Below are 25,263 nucleotides of genomic sequence, written 5' to 3' on the forward strand. Positions count from 1 at the left end.
GGTTGGAAGCAATTCCATCCATTGAATGTTTTTTGAACTGAGTTTTGACAAGTTGAAAGTACTGTGTTCAAAATATTAATCTGAGTGTTGTGTAGATTGGGTTGTGTTTAAAGAGCGAAGCAAGGTGATAAAATTTAGCTCGGATTGCAGTAGTCTGAGCATAGAGTGATAAAACGTGAATCACTGTCATAGCAAAGTTAAAAGTTAAAAAAGGATAGACAAATATGACATAATGAAAAGGTATGGCAAGGGCATCAAGAGGACTTGATAGTTTGACTTTTCTAGCCCAGGGGATTGATTCAACAAACACTAGTTGAGTAACTCCTGTGTGAGAGGGTTTAGGAGATGAAAACCCACCTTACACTCTTCCCAATGCTCAATAGGGGGGAGGCTGCATATTTTAAAGCTACAGACCTTGGCCTTCAGTAAACCTCAGTCTTGCTGAACAGAGGTTTTATGGAGGATTTTCTGGGATGGGATAGAGAGACATTTTAGTTCCTGTCTGACTTGTGCATGAGGCATTGTGGTTGAGTTGAAAAAGCATGAACTCTGTAACCTGATAGATTTGCATTCAAGTCTTAAGCCCCTAACTCATCAACCATGTGAGACTGGGTAAGTTATTTAACGTTCCAAACCATCATTTCCTACTTTGAAAAATGATGAAATACCACCTGTGAAAGATGCTTCTCCGTAGATCTTGCAAGCAAAGATGCCGGTGGCCTTTTTCCTGGACAATCTTTTCAAGGATATTTATGGTGAACAGGCTTGGAAGATAGACATAGCATCTCTCTCTAGGGCAGAAGTCAGGTTTGCATACTGTCCAGTAGAATAAAGTTAATGTTTCCCTCCACGGCAAAGGTTTGGCAGGTTTGCTAACTGCCTATTATGAATGATTTGGATTCCCTGAGCCCAAAGTTCTGTAGCTGTGATGCAGTCCCACAGTGTGAGCATTTTCCATCCAGACCCTTCCATGTCACCACCCCCACCCCCCGTGGGACTTGGGTATAAGTGGCACAAATCTGAACATGATGTTCATGCTGTTCGCTGTGCTGTGCACTTCTGATCGGGAATCTTGGGTCCTCTGCCAGCATCTAGAAAACTAGCAGGCTAACTTGTTAGGTTATGATTTGGATAAAATCTGAGACCTTTTATTTTGCCAGTGTGTTTCTGGAGACAAGATACTGTATGTAACACACCTGGGACATACCATGTGGTTGAAAAGAAAACATTTATTCTACTTCTTCCCTTAATAGAGTAATTGAGCTACTGAGAGAAAGTTCTCACAGTGAAAGCAGCATTTATTCCCTTTTTGATATGGTTTCAGTGTCAGGGCACATCCTTTGTCTGGTCTCGGGATATATTTTGATGAGATTTTGAGAGAGGGATCCCAAAATGTTTGAGAACAGAAGGTTATTCTTCTGCCTGCTTGCACTGGAGATTCTGGTGTTCTTCACTAACTTCTCAAGGCCAGGAGGTATCACAACAAGAGCAGCTTGATAGCAATTCTGTAGATATTTGATTAGGATTGAGCTGTGATAAGGAGAGGTAACTGGTTCATCTAAGATGGTTATCTGTGGGAGGAAAAGGGTTGGGGCCTGGGGAAGAGGAGAGAAACTGCTGTCTCTCGAAGAATCTGAAGGAGAAGATGGAAGAAACTGTCCCGTTAAGAAGAACTGTAGTTCCCAAGAGGGATCAGCAGAGGGGAGAGTGTCACCCTTGCAGTCCTTTGAGCTTCTGTAGTCACTTTTGCACACGTGACTGTGGCATTCAGGTGATTGATCCTAAGTCACTCTTGAGAGACGTTTTCTCATCAGTGGCTCTAGGCACAGCTAGCACATTTTGGTTTTAGCTGTGGTCCACCCTCACACCATCATGCTAGGAGTGCAGGACTGCCAAGGTGAACGAAGCTGGCTTTCTGCCATTCACTAGTTTACATTCTGGTACAGGATGTAAGGCATGTCGTGCAATAGATGCAGCACAGGGGGGAAAACATAGACACTGATACAGTGCAGTCTGAAGAAGAGGCCAGTGCTGACAGCATTGCTGAGGGAAAGCGTGGGCTCAGAGCCCTCATGGTCTTCAGAGTCCACTCCAGCCTCTCGCTCCAGGCCCTTTAGACTGACCAAAGATGGCACTATGCAGTGCAGAGAGCCTTTATGTCCAGAGGGCAGGAAGGAGTGGGCAGGCCCTTGGCCATAGCTTAAAGCCAGTAGGAAACTCCTGAGCACTTCTTTAGGCTCTCAGAATCTCCTCTCTACCATGTGTCTTGTCTCTGACACAGCTATTTCCCAAACACAACCTTGAACTTTGAGACTGGACTTTACCTGTGGCAGGCATCTTGGAAAACAACCTAACTTATTTTAGATACTTGGCTTTAGGCTTTTCCTCTGGTAACTCCAACACCCCTCGTGGCCACATAATGCAAAGGAACAGTGGTTCTGACTTGGCCAATGCTGTCAGGAGGCCCTAGTTGTGAAGAGGCAGGCTTGGTGAGTTCAGCCCCAAACACTGGAGTAGAGAACACTCATCTGTCATTTCTCAGGGCAGGTAAAGAGAACACACTCCTAAAGACAAACCCACAGTTGGGGGGTGGATGACTCAGGAACTCTAGGAATCCAGTCTTTTACCCTCACCTCCAGGAAATTACTGGTTGGTCCCTCCAGACACATTCAGTGCAGTCCCAGAAATATCTCTGGCTCTTCTGGTTTAGCCTGGATCCCTGTGCTTTTGTCTATGCATGCACAAGGATGTTTCCAGATAAACTGTGGAAAAGCCAAACTTTAAGGGCCAGATCTGCCTTCAGAATCCAAATAGAGACCCTAGCCCAACAGTTGCCAGTTACAGTTGCACCTGTCCCAGGGAATCCTACTACTCGAGACGATGCTGCTGGCCTGGTGTGGCTGGGCGACTGCTGTCTCCTCCTTGCCCTCTGAGAGTGATGGGGGCTGGGCTGTGGATTAGCAGAGGTTAGCCTCCCAAACCATTTATATCAGAGAACATCTCAAAGACAGTACAAATGACAAAGTGAATGACTTTAGGTTTAGAGAAAGTTTGGGGCAAAAATGATTTATCAGACTTTTAATTAATTGATTTTGATGTCGTGGCAAATCATTGAAGTCATGGAGTTAAAAATTTGGTAGAGAGTGCATAATTAACTCTCTTTTCCCTGAATTTGATAATATCATTGTCTCTGTTTAACTCAGAGTTTCTGTGCGTGAAAAAGAGAAAGAGACATTTGGGCTAGCTCAAACGAAAAACGAGGTTTATTTTAAGGATAAAGAGAAATCTCCTGGAAATTCAGAGTCAGAGGAGTTACCTCAGGACAGGCAGGTTTCTACGATCCATGAAAGCAAAGAGCTGCACAGCACGCGGTAGGTGTTCAGTATTTGTTGAATGAATGATGAATGAATAAACACGTGACCAAAGGCAGCGCTGAGGAAGATTTAGGCCTACTCTCTACTAATTCTGCCGGTACCTGATTTAATCTGATTCTACCAATCCATCCTTTGTCTCTTAGTTTAAAGTCTCGAGAGAGAGGAATCCAGAGGCTACTTCTGAGGCAGATGTTCATCCTAGTCCATTAAGCAATGGCCAGAAAGGGTAACGCCACATGAACATAGGCTCCTTCTAGGAAGTGGGCAGAAGGATGAGCAGAGTATGGCGTGAAGATTTAGGTTTCCCTAGGGCATTGGCTTTGTGTGTGATCGTGTACTACCATGTACTGGTGGTGTTACTTAAGGTATATATGTGAGGGGCTTGTCTCTGGAGTGAAATTTTTTTTAACATGTTGAGGACAGAGTAATAACATATATTCTTTCTCTCATAGTGCTTGAATTTTATAACTAATTCTGATCAAGGGAGAATTTCACTCAAGTATGCACCCAACTGGGTGCTAACGTGTGCTGACTGATTATTATTTACCAGACACTGTGCTAGTTATTTTTGCAAAACTCTAACTCCTGACAACCTACTTTTGTGGGCAGACATTATTATCCCCATTTTACATATGAAAAGACCAAGTTTCAAACTATCACAGTCCAGAGTTGAAAGGGGGTGGAGCTGGAATTTTTCCTAAGATTGGTTTGTCCCCAGAAGGGGATTCTTCCCAATATAATATATGTTTGCAATCACCTGATGAATCGTTAATCAGAATACTGGGATGAATTTGCCAAGACGAAGCCTAGTCTCTTCCATAAGCCATGAATTAGTCAGCTAGAGAAAAAGAGGCTTACGGAGCATAAAAACCAGGTAAATTTGTAGTTGTGGATTACATATAGGTTTGGGCAGACCAGCTCTAGATGCATTATGGGATCAGTTGGGGACCTTTGATAGGGTCTGCTTTCAGATGAGATGAAAAAAAGATGAGAAGAGAAAGTTGTCTGAAAACAAAAGTCAAGTTGCAAAATGGTGTGATCTCATTTTTAAATACATAGATATATCTAAATATACACATATATAAGATATATTCAATTTTATATGTATATACCTTTGTATCAGATTTTTCCATAAGATGTTAAAAGTTTTAAGATACCTATTGTTTTATATACTACTAAGAAAAAAAAAAAGACCACTAATTAATTGTAAGACACCATTGATTGTCAGAAGCATCCCAATTTCAGGGATGTTAAGAAATGGGGGGGGGTGTGTATTGCAATATAAGAAGTGATCTAGAAAGATGTGCATGAAGGTTTTATGGTGGTGATCTCTGGAGAAGAGAGCATTATTTGTCTTTAATCATTGCTTGTCTGTATATGCAGATTTCTTATAAACCAGCCCCTCCCTGCTCACTTCACCCTCACTCAAAGGGTGGAAGTGATCCCACCCCAGCAGAACCAGTTTTAAAATCTATTGGCATGTCAGGCACTAGGGTCAAGCCTTGGCTTTAGGATGTGGGGGTGTAAAGTTCCCATTTTTCTTCTTAGCATGTGAGGCCACTGCCAAAACTCCAGGACAACAGGGAAAAAATGTGATTCAATAATAGGCTACATACAGGTTGCTGGTAAATAAATGAAAAGGAGTTCCATGATGGAGGTGGATATAATACTTAGGTTTTTGTGGTCGGTTTAGTAAATGTGCAGAAAGGATTCTAATGAAGAAACTTGTTTTATTATGTCTTTAATTTCTACCTTCCTTGAATTAACATGTATTAGTTTTTGTGCACTTAGAGGTAGCCATAAATCCAACAGTGAGATTAACTCAGTAGTTTTTCCCAGAGAGAATAAATGGAGATATTTTAAAGTTTTATGTTAAAAGAATGCCTAAAGTGATTTTTACCAAACATCATGATGAAAGTATAAGTAAGTAATAGACATTACAGGCTTAAATGTATTATTTAGACCAGTGTGGATTTTTATTTATTTTATTGCATTCTTTCTTTTTATTAAGTCCTGGAATAATTTTATGTTCTTTTTGAAAATATGCACTTTTCTTCCTTTGCTTGGTTACATAGCCGTATTTATTTGTTAATTCCTTAATACAGGTGCACACACAAATAACATGCAAGATTATTTTACTATTTAAAAGAAATTCTGTAACTTTTATATATTTGCCAACAGTGCAGGATATGGTCACTGATCTGAAATCATGGTTGATAGTCATTTTAACTCCTAGCTGTCTGTGCTGTTGTAATCATGTGCATGAAGCCATGAGCTGATGCACTGGAGTGCTCAACAGGATGCATTAAAAGTATGTTGATGCCAGTGGGTGATTTCATGTCAAGGTTGCAGGAGGCATTTTAATCCAAAGCTCATTTCTTGATTTATACTTGTCATCATTTGTTTACTTTTCTTAATATGGTTGTAGGACAGGGAAGGGCATAGGCCCTGGAGCAGACTAGCCTAACTTAGAAACCAGCAACCTGCAACTGATTCACACCCTGAACTCAGGTTTCATAAATGAGGATCCCCATCAGCAAGGCTGGGACCAGCTCACAGTCACCACTCCATTGGATCTGGTTGGGCATGTTATGTCACTCAACCCTACGTGTAGGACTTACTGAGTCATCATGGCCAGTTGTAGGTATAAAGAAAGCAGGCATATGGTAGCATTTGACGAGTACCTTAAGACCTACCTGCTTCCCAAAGATGGATCTGGCCAATGGAGACACACAATTCCTGCATTATAGTCAGACCTGTGGATATTTGTTACCCTTATTAAAGTGTCTGTATATTTTATTGCATATAAATGAAAGTAAAATGCCATCTTTTGCGCAAAATACTCCTGTAGCAGGATCACAAAGTGTATTTACATTCTGTGTTGTACATATGTATGCTGGCTTATTTATTTACTTGTTTGTTTGTTTGTTTGTTTATTTATTTATTTATTTATGTATTTATTTACCCACATCTACCCAATCTGGGTAGGAGTCCTTGGGCACTGGGTAGTAGAGAAGAAAAATAGGTTTAGTCTATTCCAATGGAATAATTCTTAAAACCCCTTTAAATAATGTTCAGTTCTTCAGTTAAATTGCCCTCTAGCTCAGATTTCTCTTTTTTTTAATCCCCCCCTTTTCTTTTTCCCTGACTTAAGGAGGTATCTGGTATGTGGAAACAGGATGGATCCATGCAGTGTTTTGTATTCTCTGCTGGCCCTTCCACTGGGACTGTGACGTCCTCTTGTGCTGACGTTTTCCGCAGATATTACCCATGAGCTTGTTTTCCTCAGTTGGGTTTTAGCCCAGTAGCCCTTCCAAGCTGATTCAGCCTCACTTTGGTTCTCATTGGTGGCAGGTTTTCTCCTCTTCCTCTATCCAGGCCTCTCTCCAGAGCCAGTAACCCCAGCCCCAGCTGCAGGGGCACCAACCCCTTATCAAGGTGACAAGTTTCTCCCTAAGTACTCTGGGGGGTTCTGGCCCCCATGCATAGTTAACTGACTGCATAAGGTGATTTGAAGAACTAAACCCCAAGGGCTGGTGCCTGGCCTCCAAGCAGATTAAGGTCCGTTTACAAGGATGTGGCTGTGCTCCAGGTTGGTGTGGGATAACCAGAAAAATATATTTTTTAGAGCCCATAAAGGAGATTGGGGCAGGCTTCCTGTACCAGTCAGAGACCACGAAAGAAGCAGATGGAGGGCATGCTTGAAAGGGGTGCCTCATTCAAGGGGTTTGAGTGAAGGGACTATTCAAAGAATAGGGGAACCAAGAGGGGGGTGTTGAAGCACCTCAGAACAACAGCAGTGGAAAGTCCATACAATCTGTAGGCTGGAGGAGAGCATCCGATTCTAGGAACTTGACAGGAGCTGAACTGTAGAAGAGGACTCCCTATCAGAAATCATAGTCTCTGATAGTGAAAAAGCTGAGGCTGCACAGTGCAGCCTGGCAGGGTGGGAGGCAGTTCCTACCCCTGTCTTCTGCTCTGCAGTGTCCTGCTGGGGCTCCCCACTGGCCAACGTGGAAGGGTTAGGGAATTTTATTGGTGTGTTCCTTAGGCCAGTCTTCCAGGGCACAGAACAGAGTGGAGAGGAGGGGATCTGGAGGTGCAAACAGAATCTCCATCATTCTGGGCCAAAGCCCAAAGAGAAAGATTGAACATACACATTTCACTTTCTTCTTCCTTCCTTTTTCCCACCGTCTCCAAGGAATGGAACAGGAGACATGTATGCCCTTAGTAAATTCTAATGCACTCTGTACCTAAGGGAACTCCCTTGCCTGGGTGTCCTGGGCTTGGCTTCTGATGATATATGAAGAGGGAAATAAAAATATGAAGAACATCCTCTCCTTAGGAAATCGCCCATTTTGCCAAGCTTTTGTCTTTCTGGAAAACCCAATTTCAGATGCCAAGAATTTAAATGTGAATCTTTTCCCCATGTTTCTTTTTGCTCCTCTGCCCCACTTCAGACAGGTGGAAGCCTTAGACCAGCTAGGAAAATACTATATTCTTGGGGAAGCAAAAGAGAATATAGCACATTAATATTTTTTTTAAACTATCACCCCCAATTTCACCAATATGCAGCTGTGGTTCATATGGAAATTAAAAACTTCTATAACATTTTCACATGTCTTCTCTTATTTAATATAATTTATTCTTAACAATGATCCCATAAGGTTATCAGTTTTACAGATGAGAACACTGAGGTCAAGTGTACTCTGTCGTTAGTGGCAAACCCACAGATGGTAGAATTCCAGATCTCCTGACTCCCTGGCAAAGGGGGCCTATGCCAGCCAAGGGGGGCATAGTTTGCACATTTGGAAAGAGAGCCAAATTCATGAAGTTGTCTATATTCATAACGTATTGGTGTCTGCTAAAAATTATGTTTCTTGAGTGATTTTGTCCACTGATAACTGCTTTTATTAAAACTATGCTTTTAATCTCCTCTAAAACCTGCTTCCATAGTAACTAGGTCATTTTATACTCATGCTGCCCTGTCACATTCTCATCTGTCACTTGGTGTCTCTTATCATTTGCTTTTATTTTTCCTCCCCATTCTGACTCACTTCCACTGGTGAATCACTTCTTTATTCAACTCCTCTTTCATCTACTCCTAGATTCTGGAATTATCCTCTGACCTCATAATTTGATTACTGACTTCCTAACCCGGTGAGTTGAGCATATTCTACTGGAAATAGCCGGCCCTGTGCTTCTTTTGTTTGGGTTTGCATGGCTCCCTGTACTGAGCTGTGTGACTCAAGAACACCCATGGGAAGAGGATGCAGCAGGGAAATAGGAGCAGAAGTAGGAAAAGAAGATGGGGACTTGGCATTTAATTTCAAACAAGAGTGAAGAAGGTAACTGGCCTAATTAGACCTGAACCAACAAGGAACTTGGTTGTGAGTTGTCTTGAATGGCTTCGTTCTGGGAGTGAGACTTTGAAGGATCCGTGATGTTGCCATGGACTGGCACATGTGACAGATCAGAGCTGAAGGCTGGCGCACAGAATCTCACTGCATAAGGTCTATGTTATTTTCCCCTGAAAAGAAGAAGCTACCCCCTGGAAAGCAAATTCCCTCTTTCCCTAAATCCACTGGAAGTTTCCCAGTTCACATATTGTCAATTAAAATGGATTTTGAATTGTGGTTTCTTTCTAGACTGTAAGAAGATACTAAAGATGTTTGATGTCTTGAAAAATCTAAGTACCTGGCAGTACTGTGTGTAACCTGACATGTGTCCTCTCACACTGTCAAGAGAGGGGTAGATTGAGAATTTGTGTACCAGCTAAGTTTAAACAGTAGCTGTTTAGTTCCTGGACCCAGCTGAGTTAGGGAGACAAGAGTGTCTTAGAGGTTCCTACAAGGGCTCTTCTTTAACCCTAACCCCCAGGGCAGGGGGCTGCTTACCTTCTGGGCCCATCTCTTAACTCTGTGCTTGGAATTGCTGCTAGTTCTTGATAAAGGCAGTTCTACAACATTGACTGAAAATACATCGGCCACATCATAAGCATAAATATTTACTAGTGGGGAGGGAGGCACCTGGTGGCACAGTAGGTTGGATTTCGGCTCAGGTAGTGATCTCACTGTTGGTGAGTTCAAGCCCCACATCCAGCTCCCTGCTGTCAGCACAGAGCCTGCTTCAGATCCTCTGTTCCTATGTCTCTCTGCCCCTCCCCAACTCTCTCTCTCTCTCTCTCTCTTGCCTACGCACACACCCTCTTCTCTCTCTCAAAAGTAAATAAATATCTAAAAACTATTTACTAGCAGAAGTGACCATTTCCCCCCTTTCAATGACCTACTTAACATTGCTGTACTAAGAATCTACAGATATTCTCATAGGTTGCTGATGTTTGCATAGAACTGACACAGTCTTTCTGAGAGATAATTAGGCAGTGGTTTTCAAAATCGTCATGCTGTTTGCTTGGGTGGCTTGGTCGGTTAAGCATCCAACCCTTGGTTCTGCTCAGATCATCATCATCTTGCAGTTTCATGAGTTTGAAACCTACGTGGGGTCCTGTGCTGGCAGCGTGAGGCCTACTTGGGGTTTTCTCTCTCCCGCTCTCTTTCTACCCCTCTCCTACTCTCTCTCTCTCTCTCTCTCCTTCTCTCTCCCCCCTCCCCCACTTGCACTTATCTTTGTCTCTTTCAAAATGAATTAATAAACTTAAAAAAAATGTTCCTGTCCTTTGACTCTGTAATCCAATGTACAGTAAATCATCAAGATTTTGCCCAATGATTGACTAGGAAGATGTTCACTGTAGCTTTCCAGTAAACAGGATGAGTTATCAATCATACATGAGACAAAGTACTAGATAACCGTCAAAAATATATAAGTGTGGGGCTGTGTGTCTTTAGACAGAAAGGATATTCATGATTTCCTATTGAATAAATCAAGTTCACAACAGTAAATGCATATAAATATATACAAGAAAATGTAGACATATGCATAGAAGAAATACCTAGTAAGGATGGACCAAAATGATATTTATTTCTAGGTAACGTGATTAACAGTAATTTTAATTAGTAATGGATAATTTTATTTTTCTATCTTCTACAATGAACACATATTACTAATGAAAAAGAAAATGATTTAACATTGAACCTGGCCTCTAGAGTAGGTAGATGGGACAAGAATCTGATGAACTTGGATCAGCAGTATGCCACCTTCACTGATGTGCGTCGCTGTATCAGCAGTGACACAAGGTGTTGATGGTACCCTGTTGATTCAGACCAAAGGATGTGGGTACAGGAGACTCAAGAGTGGGGTCAGCTTGAGAACTTTGCAGATCGCTTCATATTTTTACTCTCTAACAATTGTTCTAATATTGTAGGATAATTATTTATCTTTCTTTTTTGACTTGAGATCAAATTTTTTTTTTGAGTTTTTATTTTAGAGAGAGAAACAGACAGAACATTAGTGGGGGAGGGGCAGAGAGAGAGAGGGAGACACAGAATCCGAAGAGGCTCAAGGCTCTCAGCTGTCTGCACAGAGCCCGATGCGGGGCTCGAACCCACGAACCGTGAGATCATGACCTGAGCCGAAGTCAGAGGCTCAAATGACTGAGCCACTCAGGTGCCCCCAGATCAAATTTATTTTTAATTGTTTTATCAAGTAATTATTTATATACAAAAGTATGTTTACAAAATAAATTTAAAGTGTAGAAAATCTTCATACACAGAAACTCAGTGTCCCAGAAATGGAGCATTACCATTAACCCTGTACAGACCCCGTATAAGTTCCCTGCTCCCATTTACACCTACCCTCTCTCAGAGAAAACCCTTTTCCTGAATTATTTTTATCATAATCTTGCTTTTCTTTTCTAAAGAACATTTTATTTAGGTTTGCATGTTTTTGGCCTTCATATAGATGGGAGTATACTTTATTATTCTTTTCCAATTGGTGTTTTTCTCTCAGTATCTTGTTTCTGAGTTTCATCCATGTAGTGTGTAGCTGTAGCTCAGTCATTTTACTGTTGTCATTCGTGCTGGTGTAAATGCACCAGGATATACTTGCGCCTTCTCCTGTTTGTGGACTTTTGCGCGACTCACGGTTCTTGCTACCATTAAAGTTCTTAGTAATGACCTCTGGTGCTCCTATATGAGTGTCTCAGGTATATACATACACAGGTGTAGAACTGATGGATGGTAGGGTATGTGAACTTACCAGATCATGTTAAATTATTTTTCAAGTCTTTTATCTCTCTTTATATTCTTGCCAGCAATGTGTGCGAGTTTCCATCCTTCACATAGTCGTCAACATTCGATAATGTCAGACATTGAACTTTTACTAAACCAGCGGGTGTGCAGTGATTTCATTTGTATTTCCCTGAACATCAGTGAGGTTGAGCATATTTTCTTGAGTTTGTTAACCATTTGTGATTTCTCCCCATAGCAAATCTCTTTTGGATGTTTTGGCCCTGTTTTTATTGGGTTATTTACATTTTTGAAACTGGTTTGTAGGAATTCTGCTTATTCTGGAAATGCATCTTTTACTAGTTAAACATGCAGGAGAGATCTTCTTCCAACTAGTGGCTTGTCTTTTAATTTTCCATATAGTGTGCTCGATGAAGAGACATTTGTAATTTGTAATTCATCCTTTTATTCTTTATTTGCCCTTTTGTGTGTCTTAAGAAGTCCCTCCTACCTAGAGGTTCATAAATCCTATTGTCTTCTAAACTGTTTATAATTTGATCTGTGTGAATGATGTAAAGGTATCCAATTTTATTTCTTCTACATGGATAACTATCTGCTTCAGGACAGTTTACTAAAAGGCCTTCCTTTCCCCACAGATGTATAAATGTCCTAATGAAACTTCTGTATCCGTGAGGGCCTATTTCCTAGGTCCTCCAGAGAACATACACGTTTAAGTTATCCAGATGCCAAGGGCCTCAACTTGGGAATGTCTTTATTTATTTATTTATTTATTTATTTATTTACGATAAGGCATTTTTCTCACCTAAAAAGTTAGAAGTTGTGCTGTCCTGGGGGTCATTCTGTGGCACAACCATGTCATCAAGAACCCAGACACTTCCTTTTTTCCCTCTGCCAGAATCAGTTTGTCTGTGATGTTTCCTCCCAGCTGCTGCTGCTCCTGGTTTTGTATCCACATATTTCCACATCCAAAGTGGGAAAAAGTTAACAATACTCTCTATTTGAACTTCATTTGGACCACCCACATAGTGTGCATTCAAGCACCCAGCTCACACGCAGTCCCACTCATGGTTATGGATGTCAGGGAGGCATTTTTGCCGTCCACTTAATGCTGAGTGTCAAGGCAGGCTACTTGCCTTGCCAGATCCCTGTGGGGAGCAATGGTATTTATTTCCAGTTCACCTTACTCTCAGGGTGCAGCTCTGAGGGGATGCGGACTTATGGACAAGTCTCACCTTAAACCCCTCTCCCTGGGTGGCCCTAGGCTTTGTCCTCTGCCCCCTGCACCCCAGGGGAGAGTGAAAGCCAAAGCTGGAATTCATCTGGGTGGCAAATGTGGAACTAATGAAAACTTCTTTTGTTTACACCTGTGGCTTCCCACTTTCCCTTAGTTCTTTGGCTTCGTATTATTCTTTACTTTCTTGGAAGTTCATCACACATTTAGAAAGATTTTTTTTCTTGGAATATTTAGTTGTTTTTCAGCAGGAGGGTCAGTCAGGGCATCTAGTTCTCCAGACTGAAAACAGAAGTTGGCTAAATTTATATTTTAATTGCATTCTGTTTTTATCAATCTTGCCTAAAGGGTTGTTGGAGACGGAACCATTGCAAGGGCGAGATGAAGACGCAGTAGCCAGTGCGGACTTCTCTAGCATGCTGTCTGAGGAGGAAAAAGAAGAGTTAAAGGCAGAATTAGTTCAGGTATGTTCAGTAATCTTTTTGTTGTTCTATCTCAGTATCTTAGGAGCTATTGTTAGTTTTGTATACGTCCCATATTACAATTATGTTGTCTTTCATTTAACAAGATTTTTAAAAAATTAAGTTTATTTATTTTGAGAGAGAGAGAGAGAGAGAGAATGAGAGCGGGAGAAGGGCAGAGAGAGAGAGACAAGAGAGAGAATCCCAAGCAGGCTCCACGCTGTCCGCGCGGAGCCCAACCTGGGGCTCAATCTCACAAACTGTGAGATCATGACCTGAGCCAAAATCAAGAGTTGGGCGCTCAACCAACTGAGCCACCCAGGTGCCCCTCATTTAATAACATTTAATAAATGATATATTACAAGGTGATTACTTTTTTCTAAGGTGTTTTTGTAATACCAGTCGTCCATTACACTTTGGTTATAGTAGAAAAAGGAATGATTAAGCAACAATGATGAATAGTTGTAAATATGCACCTCTTATTCTTTTAAAGTTCACAATATTATGGGAACAATAATCACTCATTGATGGGTACAGGTGCAAGCTCCTTTTTAAGAGCAGTTCTTGCTTTAGGTCAGCAGCTTAGCTCAACAGATACTTTGAAGTGACTTATTTTTGTAATGCAAAAGCCAGTCATAGAAGAGACTGAATTTGTTGTGTACTCTTTTGCAGAAGAATAAAGCTCTGGGGGCAGAAAGGAAAACTATGATGAATCCAGGTTTCCTTAGCTCCTGCGTAGTTGCTGTGGGCCTCTGGACGTAGAGGTGGGGAGAGTGCCTGGCTCATTGGGGATACAAGTTTTGTTCAAGACATTTGTTTGCAGCACCCACTAACCCTTCAACGCTTTGCTAAGGAGCATTTACATTGGAGGAGGAAAGCACTGGAGAAAGGGAGCTTCTCAGGTAGAATAAACAATAGGGCAAGAGGGAAGAAGCCCATATTCCTCCCCATTTTGTGTCCCCGCATCATAGGGGAGAAAGCTCCTAGCCTAGCTGGAAGCAGGACTGTGGGCTCTATGCAGGCTGAGGACACAGCTTTGAACTCCACCTTACCCTCACCCAGCTGGGTCTGCTCCAGACTCTTTACGCTCTAATGTTCTGGTGGTGTCTGTTTATGACAGGTTATAATAATATTAAAGACTTTTTAGGTGTTTTCCCAAAACACACTTGACAATGACTTCATTATAACATGAAAGAGCAGCTTGTTCTTGGTACAGCAGAAATTATTTCCGTAAGCACAGTGCCTCAAATCAAACAGCCTGTTTCTTTAGCTAGGTCTGTCTGTGGCCACTGATCCAGAACAACGCAGTTGACTTCAGATTGGCCACACATGCCAGCATGCACAGACCGAAGTCAGCTGTCACGGAAAATGGACTAGCACCATGTTTTCTTAAAGCCTGGAATTCTGGTTCATGACCTGTTGGTTCATGTCGACTGTGGTGTCCAAAAGTTGTATTTTGCAAACTGGTGTAAGATAACTGATTCTAAACTAAAATAATTCCTGTTATAGTCCATATTTAAGTTTAGACAAAACCACTGTAGCAGACCAACTTTTATAAAAGTTCTGGGACTATTGGGTTATACATACACATCACATATGTCAGTGTATTTTTGTGTGCATTCTTTATTTTCTAAATGTTCAACAGTGAGCATGCATTATTTTTATAATCAAGTAAAAGCAAGCCTTGGTTCTAAGTGGATGCCCCCCGTAATGAAAAAAGCCAACAGTGTTTTCAGAAATTCCTGTCTTATTTGGCCACATTAATAAGCTTGCAGCACATCTCATTCCTAAGACTCTTTGAGCCTGACTTCTGGTAATAACACCAGACTCCTTGTTACTGTGTTCAAGTTACCAGGAGCCATGTTTTCATCCTTTAGAATGCTTCCTGCTTCTTATTTCTGGATTCCTCAGAAATGAAGAAGAACTTCATATTGCCAAAGAGGCATCGTGACTTCCAGAGGCAGGTGGGCACAGCCGTATGCCCCAGGCCCAGTGACAAGCAAAGGAAATGTGTCTTTGTTATTTTTCTTTTCACATCTCCATTTCTTCTGCCTCCACCTCAGACCACCTCTGCTTAATGCTCATCCTTTTCTTAAGTCTTCTTTCCCTACCCTTCCACAAATGCAATCTGGTGTGTATGTGCGTGTGCCCACTCTTGCTCACGCACATGTGCATGCACACTCACACACCCACCCCAGACCAGGTTCTTTCAGATCACATTCAGATTAGCTCAGAGGCTAGGGGTTAATTACAACAAGAACACGCAAAGAACAATCTCGGCCATCCCACAACTGGCCCTCCAAAGACCTGAGACTTCTTTCAGACAGCCCAGCTTCCCGGCCTCAGCTCTCCACAGATGTTCTTCCTGGGCCCCTGGTTGAAAGCAATCCCTTTCTGTGTGAGGGAAGATCCTACTGGATCCGTTCTCTACTTGGTTAACAGAACATCTCGCAGGCCAGCCTATTAGATTGCCTTTGAGTAAGGCACTCATTTGTGGCCAAGACCCAAAGCAAGAGCTTTGTGTAAAAGGACTTCTTATCTCTGACTCTGTTGCTTAAGACGGGTCTTGGGGATGCCAGGGATTCAGTCTCCTCTTCAATGTGCTCCTCTCCCTAGCGTCCTCAGATTCTCTCACTGTCTTGTGACTGCGCTGGATCCCTCCCCACTGCTTTATCTAGACTGTTTGGTTGTTTATATTCCTATGAGGATGCCTTTATACTTCGGGCAAACTCATAACTCCACTCATCCACACAGCCAGCATATGGTTGTGTGCTTACCAAGTGTAGACAACAGGAAGATCCGTCCTTATGTCGGGAGACATAAAATAAGCCAATATTGTCCAAAAGGCTACATCTTAGATGGAGTCTGCGTTTTGAAAGAGGAATCTGTTGTTAACACAATTTAGTCTTTAGTTTATTATTGTCATCATGCAGTACATATGTGTGTTTTTAAAAGTTTCTTCGTTGTGAGGCCAGTATCGCCTCTGATCTTGTGCAGTGGTCTGTGTGTAGAAGACATGCAATTAAGATTTGTAATTAACTTGAATTATTTTGTAGGTTAAAGAAATACTTACATCTTTTAAAGCTTATTATTATTTTTTTAGTAACCTCTACACCAGACATGGGGCTTGAACCCATGACCCCAAGATCAAGATCGCATGCTCTACTGACTAAGCCAGCCAGGCACCCCAAAATATTTACACTTTTTGTTTGTTTATTTTTGAAAGCAAGATAGAGAGAGCCTGCAAGAGTTGGGGGTGGGCAGAGAGAGAGGGGGACAGAGGATCCCAAGCGGGTTCTGCGCTTGAAAGCAGCGCGCGTGACGCAGGGCTTGAACTCACAAACCGTTGAGACCATGACCTGAGCGGAAGTCGGACACTTAACCAACTGAGCCTCCCCGGCACCCCAATATTCACATTTTTAAATGCCAGAAGTTGAATATGCTTTTATACAAACCTAATCAACATATAAGGAAATACTATTTTGTTTCAGCTATTCGTTCTCATAAGCTGCTCCTGGCATCTTTTCTGAGGTCTTTACATATCTATTCTGTGGGGTTTTTTACCTTCCTCTCCCTTTTCGAATAAACGTGCTCAGTATTTCTGTGCCACTTCCATCCTGCTCTGCCTTCCTATCACCAAGCTGCGTGTTAGGCTTCGTATTCCACAGTGTGACTTGGCTTTTGAAAGGGATGGAGTGTTGGCATTAATAGTGTAAATTTATGACTATATAGCCAGCACGTACTGCCAGTGTCCTCTAGATAAAATGACTCAAGAAAAATAGGCAGTAATAAGAGTAGGAAAAACACCACGCAACATTATCAACTAGGCAAAGCCTGTTTTCAAGGCAAAGCCTGTTCGGGCTCCCTTCATCGCGTTAGGCTCTTCTCCCTTCCTTTGGTGTGTGGTTCCTCAAGAAGAACACACGGCACCCTCACGCCATCTGGCTTGTAGACTTACAAAGAAGTGCGTTAAGCTCTTGGCCTTTCTCTCTTGGTTCCTTCCTTCAAGACCTTCGTTCTTTCTTTCTGGACTGAGTAGTGAACAACTAAAGTGTTCATCATCGGTAATGTCTTATTGTAATACCTTTCTGTATTAGTCAGAGTCCTCCAGAGAAGCAGAGCCAATAGGATGTATATATGTATATGGAAAAAGATTTGTTACAAGGAATTTGCTGATGAGATTATGGAATCTGACAAGTCACAGGATCTACCGTCAACAAGCTAGAGACCTAGGGGAGCAGATGGTGTAGTTCAGTCTCAAGGCTTGAGGCCTAACAAGAGCTGATAAGCCAATATTACAGTTTAAATCTGAAGGAAGAAAAAAAAAAGTCCCATCTTAAATGCAGCCAGGCAAAGAGAATCCCTGTTAACTGAGGGAGGGTCAGCCTTTTTGTTTTATTTAGGCCTTCCACTGATTTGATGAGGCCCACCCACTCTGAGAAGGCAGTCTCCTCTACTCAGTCTACCAGTTCAGTAATTAATCTTATGCAGCAACACCCTCACAGGCACACTCAGCATAATGTTTGACCAAATGTCTGGGCATCCCATGGCCAGTCAAGTTGACATATAAAAATAACCTTTGCACTCTCTCAAGTAGTATCTGGATTTTAATCTTAATTCTTTAAGACCGTTAGCCAAAGGCAGGACTGGCCAGGAGAGGAGAGGAGGCTGGCCTTCAAACAGTATATACAAGAGTTCAGAAACTCTTATTCCTAAACATCATACTGATGATTCAGTAGTTTATGAAAATATTTCTTTGTCTCAATGTAAGTTAGATATTTTATGTAATCTAGCAAATAAAATAGGAAGGTAAATTTTCAGTCTTCTAACATAAATTTCATATTGAAGTAATTCATTAGCTAATTCAGATTAATTTATATTTTTTTGCAAATTTTATCGAGGTATAAAATTCACTATTTTAATATAAAATTAACTGTTTTAAAGTGAACAGTTCAATGCATTTAGTATACTTATGATGTTGTGTAACTACCACCTCTATCTAGTTCCAGGACATTTTTAACACTGCAAAAAAGAAACCCCATGCTCATTAAGCAGTTAATTCCCATTTCCCCATCTGCATTCTATATCTGTGGATTTAATATTCTGTATATTTCATATACCTACTTTGGGTCTGGCTTCTTTCACTTAGCCTAATGTTTCTGAGGTTCACCCATGTTGTAGCATGTGTCAATACTTCATTCCTTTTTTATGGCAGAATAATATTCCATTTTTTGTGTGTACTGCAATTTATCTATTCATCCTTTGATGGGTATGTCGCCTGTTTTCATATCTGGCTATTGTGAATGGTGCTATTATGAACAGGTATATACATGTATTTGTTTATATTATGTTTAACTTTTTAAGATACTACCAGACTGTTTTCCACAGTGGCTGAGCCATTTTACATCCCCACCAGCAATGTACAGGGTTCCAATTTTGCTACATCCTCACCAACACTTGTTGTGTGCCTGTTAATTCTTAAAGAATCAAGTTTAAATATCTAAGCATAAATATTTGTCCTACAAGGAGATCTTCTAGGAAGTGAAGAAACCAACGAACCAGACTATTAGTTTCTAATAAAAATGATTAATTTAAAATTAAAATTAAAATTAATAAGTACTTTAATGATTTACCTGCACTCCACCTCATTCCAAAAGGAATTTGACATGGCTTACAGAGGTACCTATAGGGTTTCCATACTACCTCATCAGAGTATCTGGGAGTGCTTATTAAATAATGCATGTGGGTGTAGCCTGGCCCTACCAAATTGAAGATATCAGGATCTTAGCACATTAAAAGGGGCATACATCTAGAATCTGCATTTTAAATATTCCCTATGAGTGACTTTTATGTAAACTGAAATTGAGAACCATTGGTGTAACTAGACCAAAAAATCTCATTAGTCAAAGGAAGGGTAGAATCTCACCCTGAGCATCATTTAAAATATTTGTGATTAAAGGCTTTGCCGTGGGGCAGAACTCTGCTCTGTGGAAAGAGATGTGGTTCTCATTTTTCATTCTTGCAAGCTAATACAATTTAAGATTATGTATTTTTTCAATTTCTGGATTTGCTTATAGAGTTTTTGGCATACATTGAATCACTGATAAATATACTGAAAGTTTCAAGCAGTGTGAATCTTAGCATTTTATTGAATATACGAGAATTTCATTAAAGAACCTGAGAGTAGACCTGAGTAACCAAGTTCATGTCTCCATCATTAGGAGTCTCTATCTTACAAATGCCTTTTAATGTGTACTTCCATGTTTAAAATATTAGGCATGGGACTTCATTGTTCTTTCTTTAGGTTGGTGCTTGGTAAATTGGTCACTTCAGTATTTCTCCCTATCCCTTTTTTGGGATCAAGGATTTCATTAGAAAACTATGAATCCCTTACTTCCCTCTCCCAAATAACTAATGAGTCTCCTACTGCCCCCCCGCTAATTTTGAATAAATTTCTAGGGTCCCATAGATAGGAGGTTTCTCTACATCTGTCATTTTATTCTGCCGGTTAAAAATTGTCCCATTATTTTTATCACATAGGAAACTATGGTAATACCCAGTGCATCAAAAAAAGCACAAGACTCCCAATAATTTCAGTCATTCAAGACATTATTTACGCAAAAGAAAGCAGGTCTTTTAACAGAATAAAAGACTGACATGAAACCCAGGCATTTTCTATGTAAAGAGAGCTAGAGATACAGCCTTGGGAAATATTAGGCCACAGATTAAATGCAGGAGGATACACTGACAAAAATGACAAAGTAAAATATGACATGATAGCGGAAGAATAGAGGGTTTAATTTTAAAATAACCATATGTTCTCATTTAACGGGAAGACTAAAAGCATGACCCCCTTTTCTGGTCCCTGAGTAGATTCCTTTTGCCGTAATGAGTATATATCTGCATTACTGAAGACCTGCTCATCAAGAAAAGACAGGGTGCTACTGATTATAACATGTTTACAGAATATGTAATTCATTTCAGGAAGATTTCCATGAGCATTAGAAAACTGTTCCGTAAACATAAAAAAACGAATAGTACTGGGTTACTAGGGCATTTGCTAATATTAAAAACTCCAAGAGATTGTTCTTTTCTACTACTGTATTTAAGATGCTTCTTAGAACTTTGCCTATTTTGCTTAAGTGATTACTAGTGTCTAAGAAGCGTCACAACGCTATTCCAGTCTGTCCACTATTGGGGTAAAATCTTCCTTTGCACTAGAAAAAAGACTAATATTTGCGAAACTACTTTTCTTTCTTGAGATTCTTTTCTAGCAGCTATGTCTTTGGTAACCCAAGGAACACATTTGCAAGATGACTGATCGTGTCAGTGATGTGGTTTGTGGTCAGAAGCGGAACTATACTTTGAATGTAAATGGGGCACAGCTGCCACATTTTTTCAAAATAAGAAATCTAGTAAAAATGTCAGGCTTTTTAGGACCTATGTACATGTGGGACACTAAGGAAGTACTAATAGTTCTCTTCTGGTTTCACAAAGAAAGTCATAATTATTTATACTTTTCAGAAAACAATGATGTAAATTGAAGCAATATTACCAAGGCAATACATTATAAAATATGACACTGGAATAAAATACGACAATTGGAATCAAAGACTATATGGGGTTTCAAGTTGATTTTCACAGGTTATAGCAACACTGTCTAAAACCTGGGCATTTTAAAGAACTGCTCTGTTAGAAATTACATTTGCAGGAGCAGTTTTTTGTATGTGACTTACGCATTTTATAACTGTAAGTTTGTACCTTTTGACCTTCTTCACCCATTTCACCCCCCACCCCCTTCACCTATGGCAACTACCAATCTCTTCTCTGTATCAATGAGCTTGTTTTTGTTTATTTTTTTAGATTCCTCATATAAATGAGATCATATGGAATTTATCTTTTTCTGTCTGATACATTTCACTTAGCATAATGCCCTCAAGGTCCATCCGTGACACAAATGGCAACATTTCCTTCTTTTTTTTTTTTTTTAAAGTTTATTTGTTTATTTTGAGAGAGCAGAGCATGTGCAGAGCCAGGGCAAAGAGAGAGGGAGAGAGAAAATCCCAAATAGGCTTTGTGCTGACAGAGCAGACTCAAACTTCATACCATGAGATCAGAACCTGAGCCAAAATCGAGAGTAGGATGCTTACCTGACTGCACACCGGTATCCCTTTCCTTCTTTTTTATAGCTGAATAATATTCGTGTGTGTGTGTGTGTGTGTGTGTGTTTGTGTGTGACAATAACATTTTCTTTATCCACTCATCTAGCAGTGGACACTTAGCCTGTTTCCATATCTTGGCTATTGTAAATAATGCTGCAATGAGTACGTATCTTTTTAAGTTAATGTTTTCATTTTCTTTGGATGAATACCCAGATGTAAAATTGCTGGATCATATGGTAGTTCTATTTTTAATTTTTTGAAGGGTCTCCATATGTTTTACATAGTATACAAGAGCAATTTTATGATGCTGAACAGATTTGCTCTTCTGCTAACACAGGGGAGAGAGGGAATATGTCCATACATAACCTTGTACGTGAATGTTCATAGCAGCTTTATTTGCATTGGCCAAACCCAAATGTCCTTCACCAGGTGAATAAGTAACAAACTGTGGTATATCCATACAATTGAATAGTACTCTTCAATAAAAAGAGAACCATTGATAATGCAGCAACATGGATAAATCTCAAAAATCTCAAGTAATAGATTGAGTGAGTGAACAAAGCCAAAATGAGTATATACTGTGGAGTAAAAGGAAGACTGGTGGCTTCCTGGAGGAGCAGGAAAAAGGGGGAGGGAGAAATTACAAAGAGGACCTAGAAAACTTTTGGCGGTGATGGATATGTTCACAAGAGTAGCACACATGTCAAAACTTACAGACGGGTGCTTTATTATACGTCAATTATATGTCAGTAGATTGTGAAAAAGGAAAAGCAACACAAACATTGTTAAAATGTCTATACTACCCAAAGCAATCTATACATTTAATGCAATCTCTAACAAAATACCACCAAAATTTTTCACAAAGCTAGAGCAAACAGTTCTAAAATATGTATGGAACCACCAAAGACCCAAAATAGCCAAAGCAGTGCTGAAAAACAAGAGCAAAGCTGGAGGCATCACGATTCCAGACTTTAAGCTGTATTACAAAGCTGTAGTTATCAAGACAGCATGGTACTGGCACAAAAAAAAAGACACGTAGATTGATGGAACAGAATAGAAAACCCACAAATGGACCCACAGTTATATGTTCAACAAATCTTCGACAAAACAGGAAAGAATATCCAATGGAAGAAAACTGTCTCCTCAACAAATGGTGCTGGGAAAATTGGACACTGACATTCAGAAGAATGAAACTGGATCACTTTCTTACACCATACAGAAAAATAAATTCAAAACAGATGAAAGACAAGAAACCATCAAAATCCTAGAGGAGAATGCAGGCAGCAACCTCTTTGACCTCAGCCGCAGCAACTTCTTACTAGACATGTCGCTGGAGGCAAGGGAAACAAAAGCAAAAATGAACTATTGGGACTTCATCAAGATAAAACCTTCTGCACAATGTAGGAAACAATTAACAAAGCTAAAAGGCAGCCTAAAGAATGGGAGGACATTTTGCACATGACATATCTGATAAAGGGTTAGTAACCAAAATCTCTAAAGAACTTATCAAACTCAGCACCCAAAAAACAAATAATCCAGTTAAGAAATGGGCAGAAGACATGAATACACACTTTTCCAAAGACATCTAGATGGCTAAGAGACACATGAAAAGATGCTCAACATCACTCATCATCAGGGAAATACAAATCAAAACCATGATGAGACACCACCTCACACCTGTCAGAATGGCTAAAATTAACAACATAAGAAACAACAGGTATTGGTGAGGATGTGGTTAAGGGGGAACCCTTTTGCACTGCTGGTGGGAATGCAGCCACTCTGGAAAACATTATGGAGTTTCCTCAAAAAGTTAAAAATAGAACTACCTTACAATCCAACAATTGCACTGCTAGGTGTTTACCCAAACGATACAAAAATACAGATTCAAAGGGGTACATGTACCCCAATGTTTATAGCAGCACTATCAACAATAGCCAAAATATGGAAAGAGCCCAAATGTCTATAGACTGATGAATGGATAAAGAAGATGTGATATGTACATGTGTGTGTGTGTGTGTGTGTGTGTGTGTGTAATAAAATGGAATATTACTTGGCAATCAAAAAGAATGAAATCTTACCATTTGCAACAACATGAGCAGAACTAGAGTGTATTATACTGAGCGAAATACTCCGTCAGAGAAAGACAAATATATGATTTCACTCATGTGAAATTTAACAAAACAAATGAACATATGGGAAGGGGGAAAAAAGAAAGAGGGAAACAAACCATAAAAGACTCGTAATGATAGAGAACAAACTGAAAGTTGATGGAGGGATGTTGGTGGGGGATGGACTAGATGGGTGATGGGTATTAAAGGGGCACTTGTTATGAGCACTGGGTGTTGTATATAAGTGATGAATCACTGAATTCTACTCCTGAAGCCAATACTGCACTGTATGTTAACTAACTAGAATTTAAATAAAAATAAAAAATAAATAAAGGGCTGAGATTATCTGAAAAAAATAAAAGACAAATCACTCTCTTACCTACATCCTGTCCTCCCTCGTTCCTCTCTTTCTGAGGCACTAGTTTGGCCAGACCACAATGCCTGTCCAATCTGTGCCTGCACCAATGCAGCTATGTGTAGTTGGCAAAAAATAAACAGAATACTGACTAGTGACAGTTGAAAAGAAGTTGCTTATAAGAAAAAGGCATACAGTACAAAGCCAGTTTTTTGTTCAAAAATTATATCTATGTACAATATTAAAAAAAAAAACATTTGGAAGATGAGAAGCCAATCTACTAAGTGTCAGTTATTTCTTAGTGGATGACAGGTAATTTTTATTTTCTTGTTTATATTTTGCCATACAAATGACTTTTTTACAACTTTTATAATCATTAAAACGAAAAAAATCTATTTCTATTTTAAGATATCTGTCATCTCTACGAGATGTGTTTGGTTCAGACAACATGGGCCTGGTAACAAGAGGGTGCAGAGGGTTGATCTGGAGCATCAAGAGCTTTTGCATGTATATGTTTCAGCTGGTCTCATGTCTTTCCATACCATTTCCCCTGTTACGTATAGCTAGAAGACGAAATTACAACATTACGGCAAGTTTTATCAGCAAAAGAAAGGCATCTGGTTGAAATAAAACAAAAGCTGGGCATGAACCTGATGAATGAATTAAAACAGAACTTCAGCAAAAGCTGGCATGACGTGCAGACCTCTACTGCGTAAGTGTATCAACAGAATTTTTAAGAAATCACTTAGCTTGCTGTCTCTTATCTCTTCTGTTGTTTTTTTTTTTCTATGCAGCTGATTTGGTACTTATGACTAGGAAAAATATTTTCTCTAGAAGTAAAATAGATATGAATAATCATTAAATATATTGCATGATGCAGACTCTATAGTTAGCTTCATGAAATTAAACTGTTCACCTAACTCCATTTTTACTCAGATGACTTTTATGGGTTTGTATTTTTCTCTTTATTTTATATATTTTAAGCATTTGTTAAATATATTTTTTTCTTTATGTTTTCTCAAAAAATTCTAAGCAGACAGGTGACTTTTCCCCAGAATATTTGGCATTCACTACAGGTTTTGAGTTTCTGTAACAAATGGTTGGCAGTTTTAGTACAGACTTGTTGCCCATTAATTTAAAAAGAAAAGCTTGTACTTTTCATATTTTAGGGATGTGCTTTTCATCTCTACTAACTCTAGGGAAAATTTAGAGGGCTAAGGCCATGTAGAATAATAGAAAAAATATATATATATGCATGTATATAAATATGCATATATATGTATATATATATTTTTATGCATGTATATATATGCATATATATATGCATATATATACATACATATATATACACACATATATATACATATATATGTATGTATATATATGTATGTATATATATATATATGTATGTGTGTGTGTGTGTGTATA

General features: G+C 39.8%; 1 protein-coding gene across 2 annotated transcripts in view; it reads left to right on the forward strand.

The window, feature by feature from the left end:
* The window catches only part of TPD52L1 (TPD52 like 1), a 100,699-nt gene that overhangs the window by 50,601 nt on the left and 24,835 nt on the right, over positions 1–25,263 (forward strand). For both annotated transcript variants that reach the window (XM_049654298.1, XM_049654297.1), the window contains exons 2-3: positions 13,098–13,213; positions 24,399–24,547. In XM_049654298.1, coding sequence (XP_049510255.1) covers positions 13,098–13,213; positions 24,399–24,547 — 265 coding nt within the window. The remainder of the gene's footprint in view (positions 1–13,097; positions 13,214–24,398; positions 24,548–25,263) is intronic.

This window comes from Panthera uncia (genome assembly GCF_023721935.1).
Source record: "Panthera uncia isolate 11264 chromosome B2 unlocalized genomic scaffold, Puncia_PCG_1.0 HiC_scaffold_24, whole genome shotgun sequence".
Taxonomy (NCBI): domain Eukaryota; kingdom Metazoa; phylum Chordata; class Mammalia; order Carnivora; family Felidae; genus Panthera; species Panthera uncia.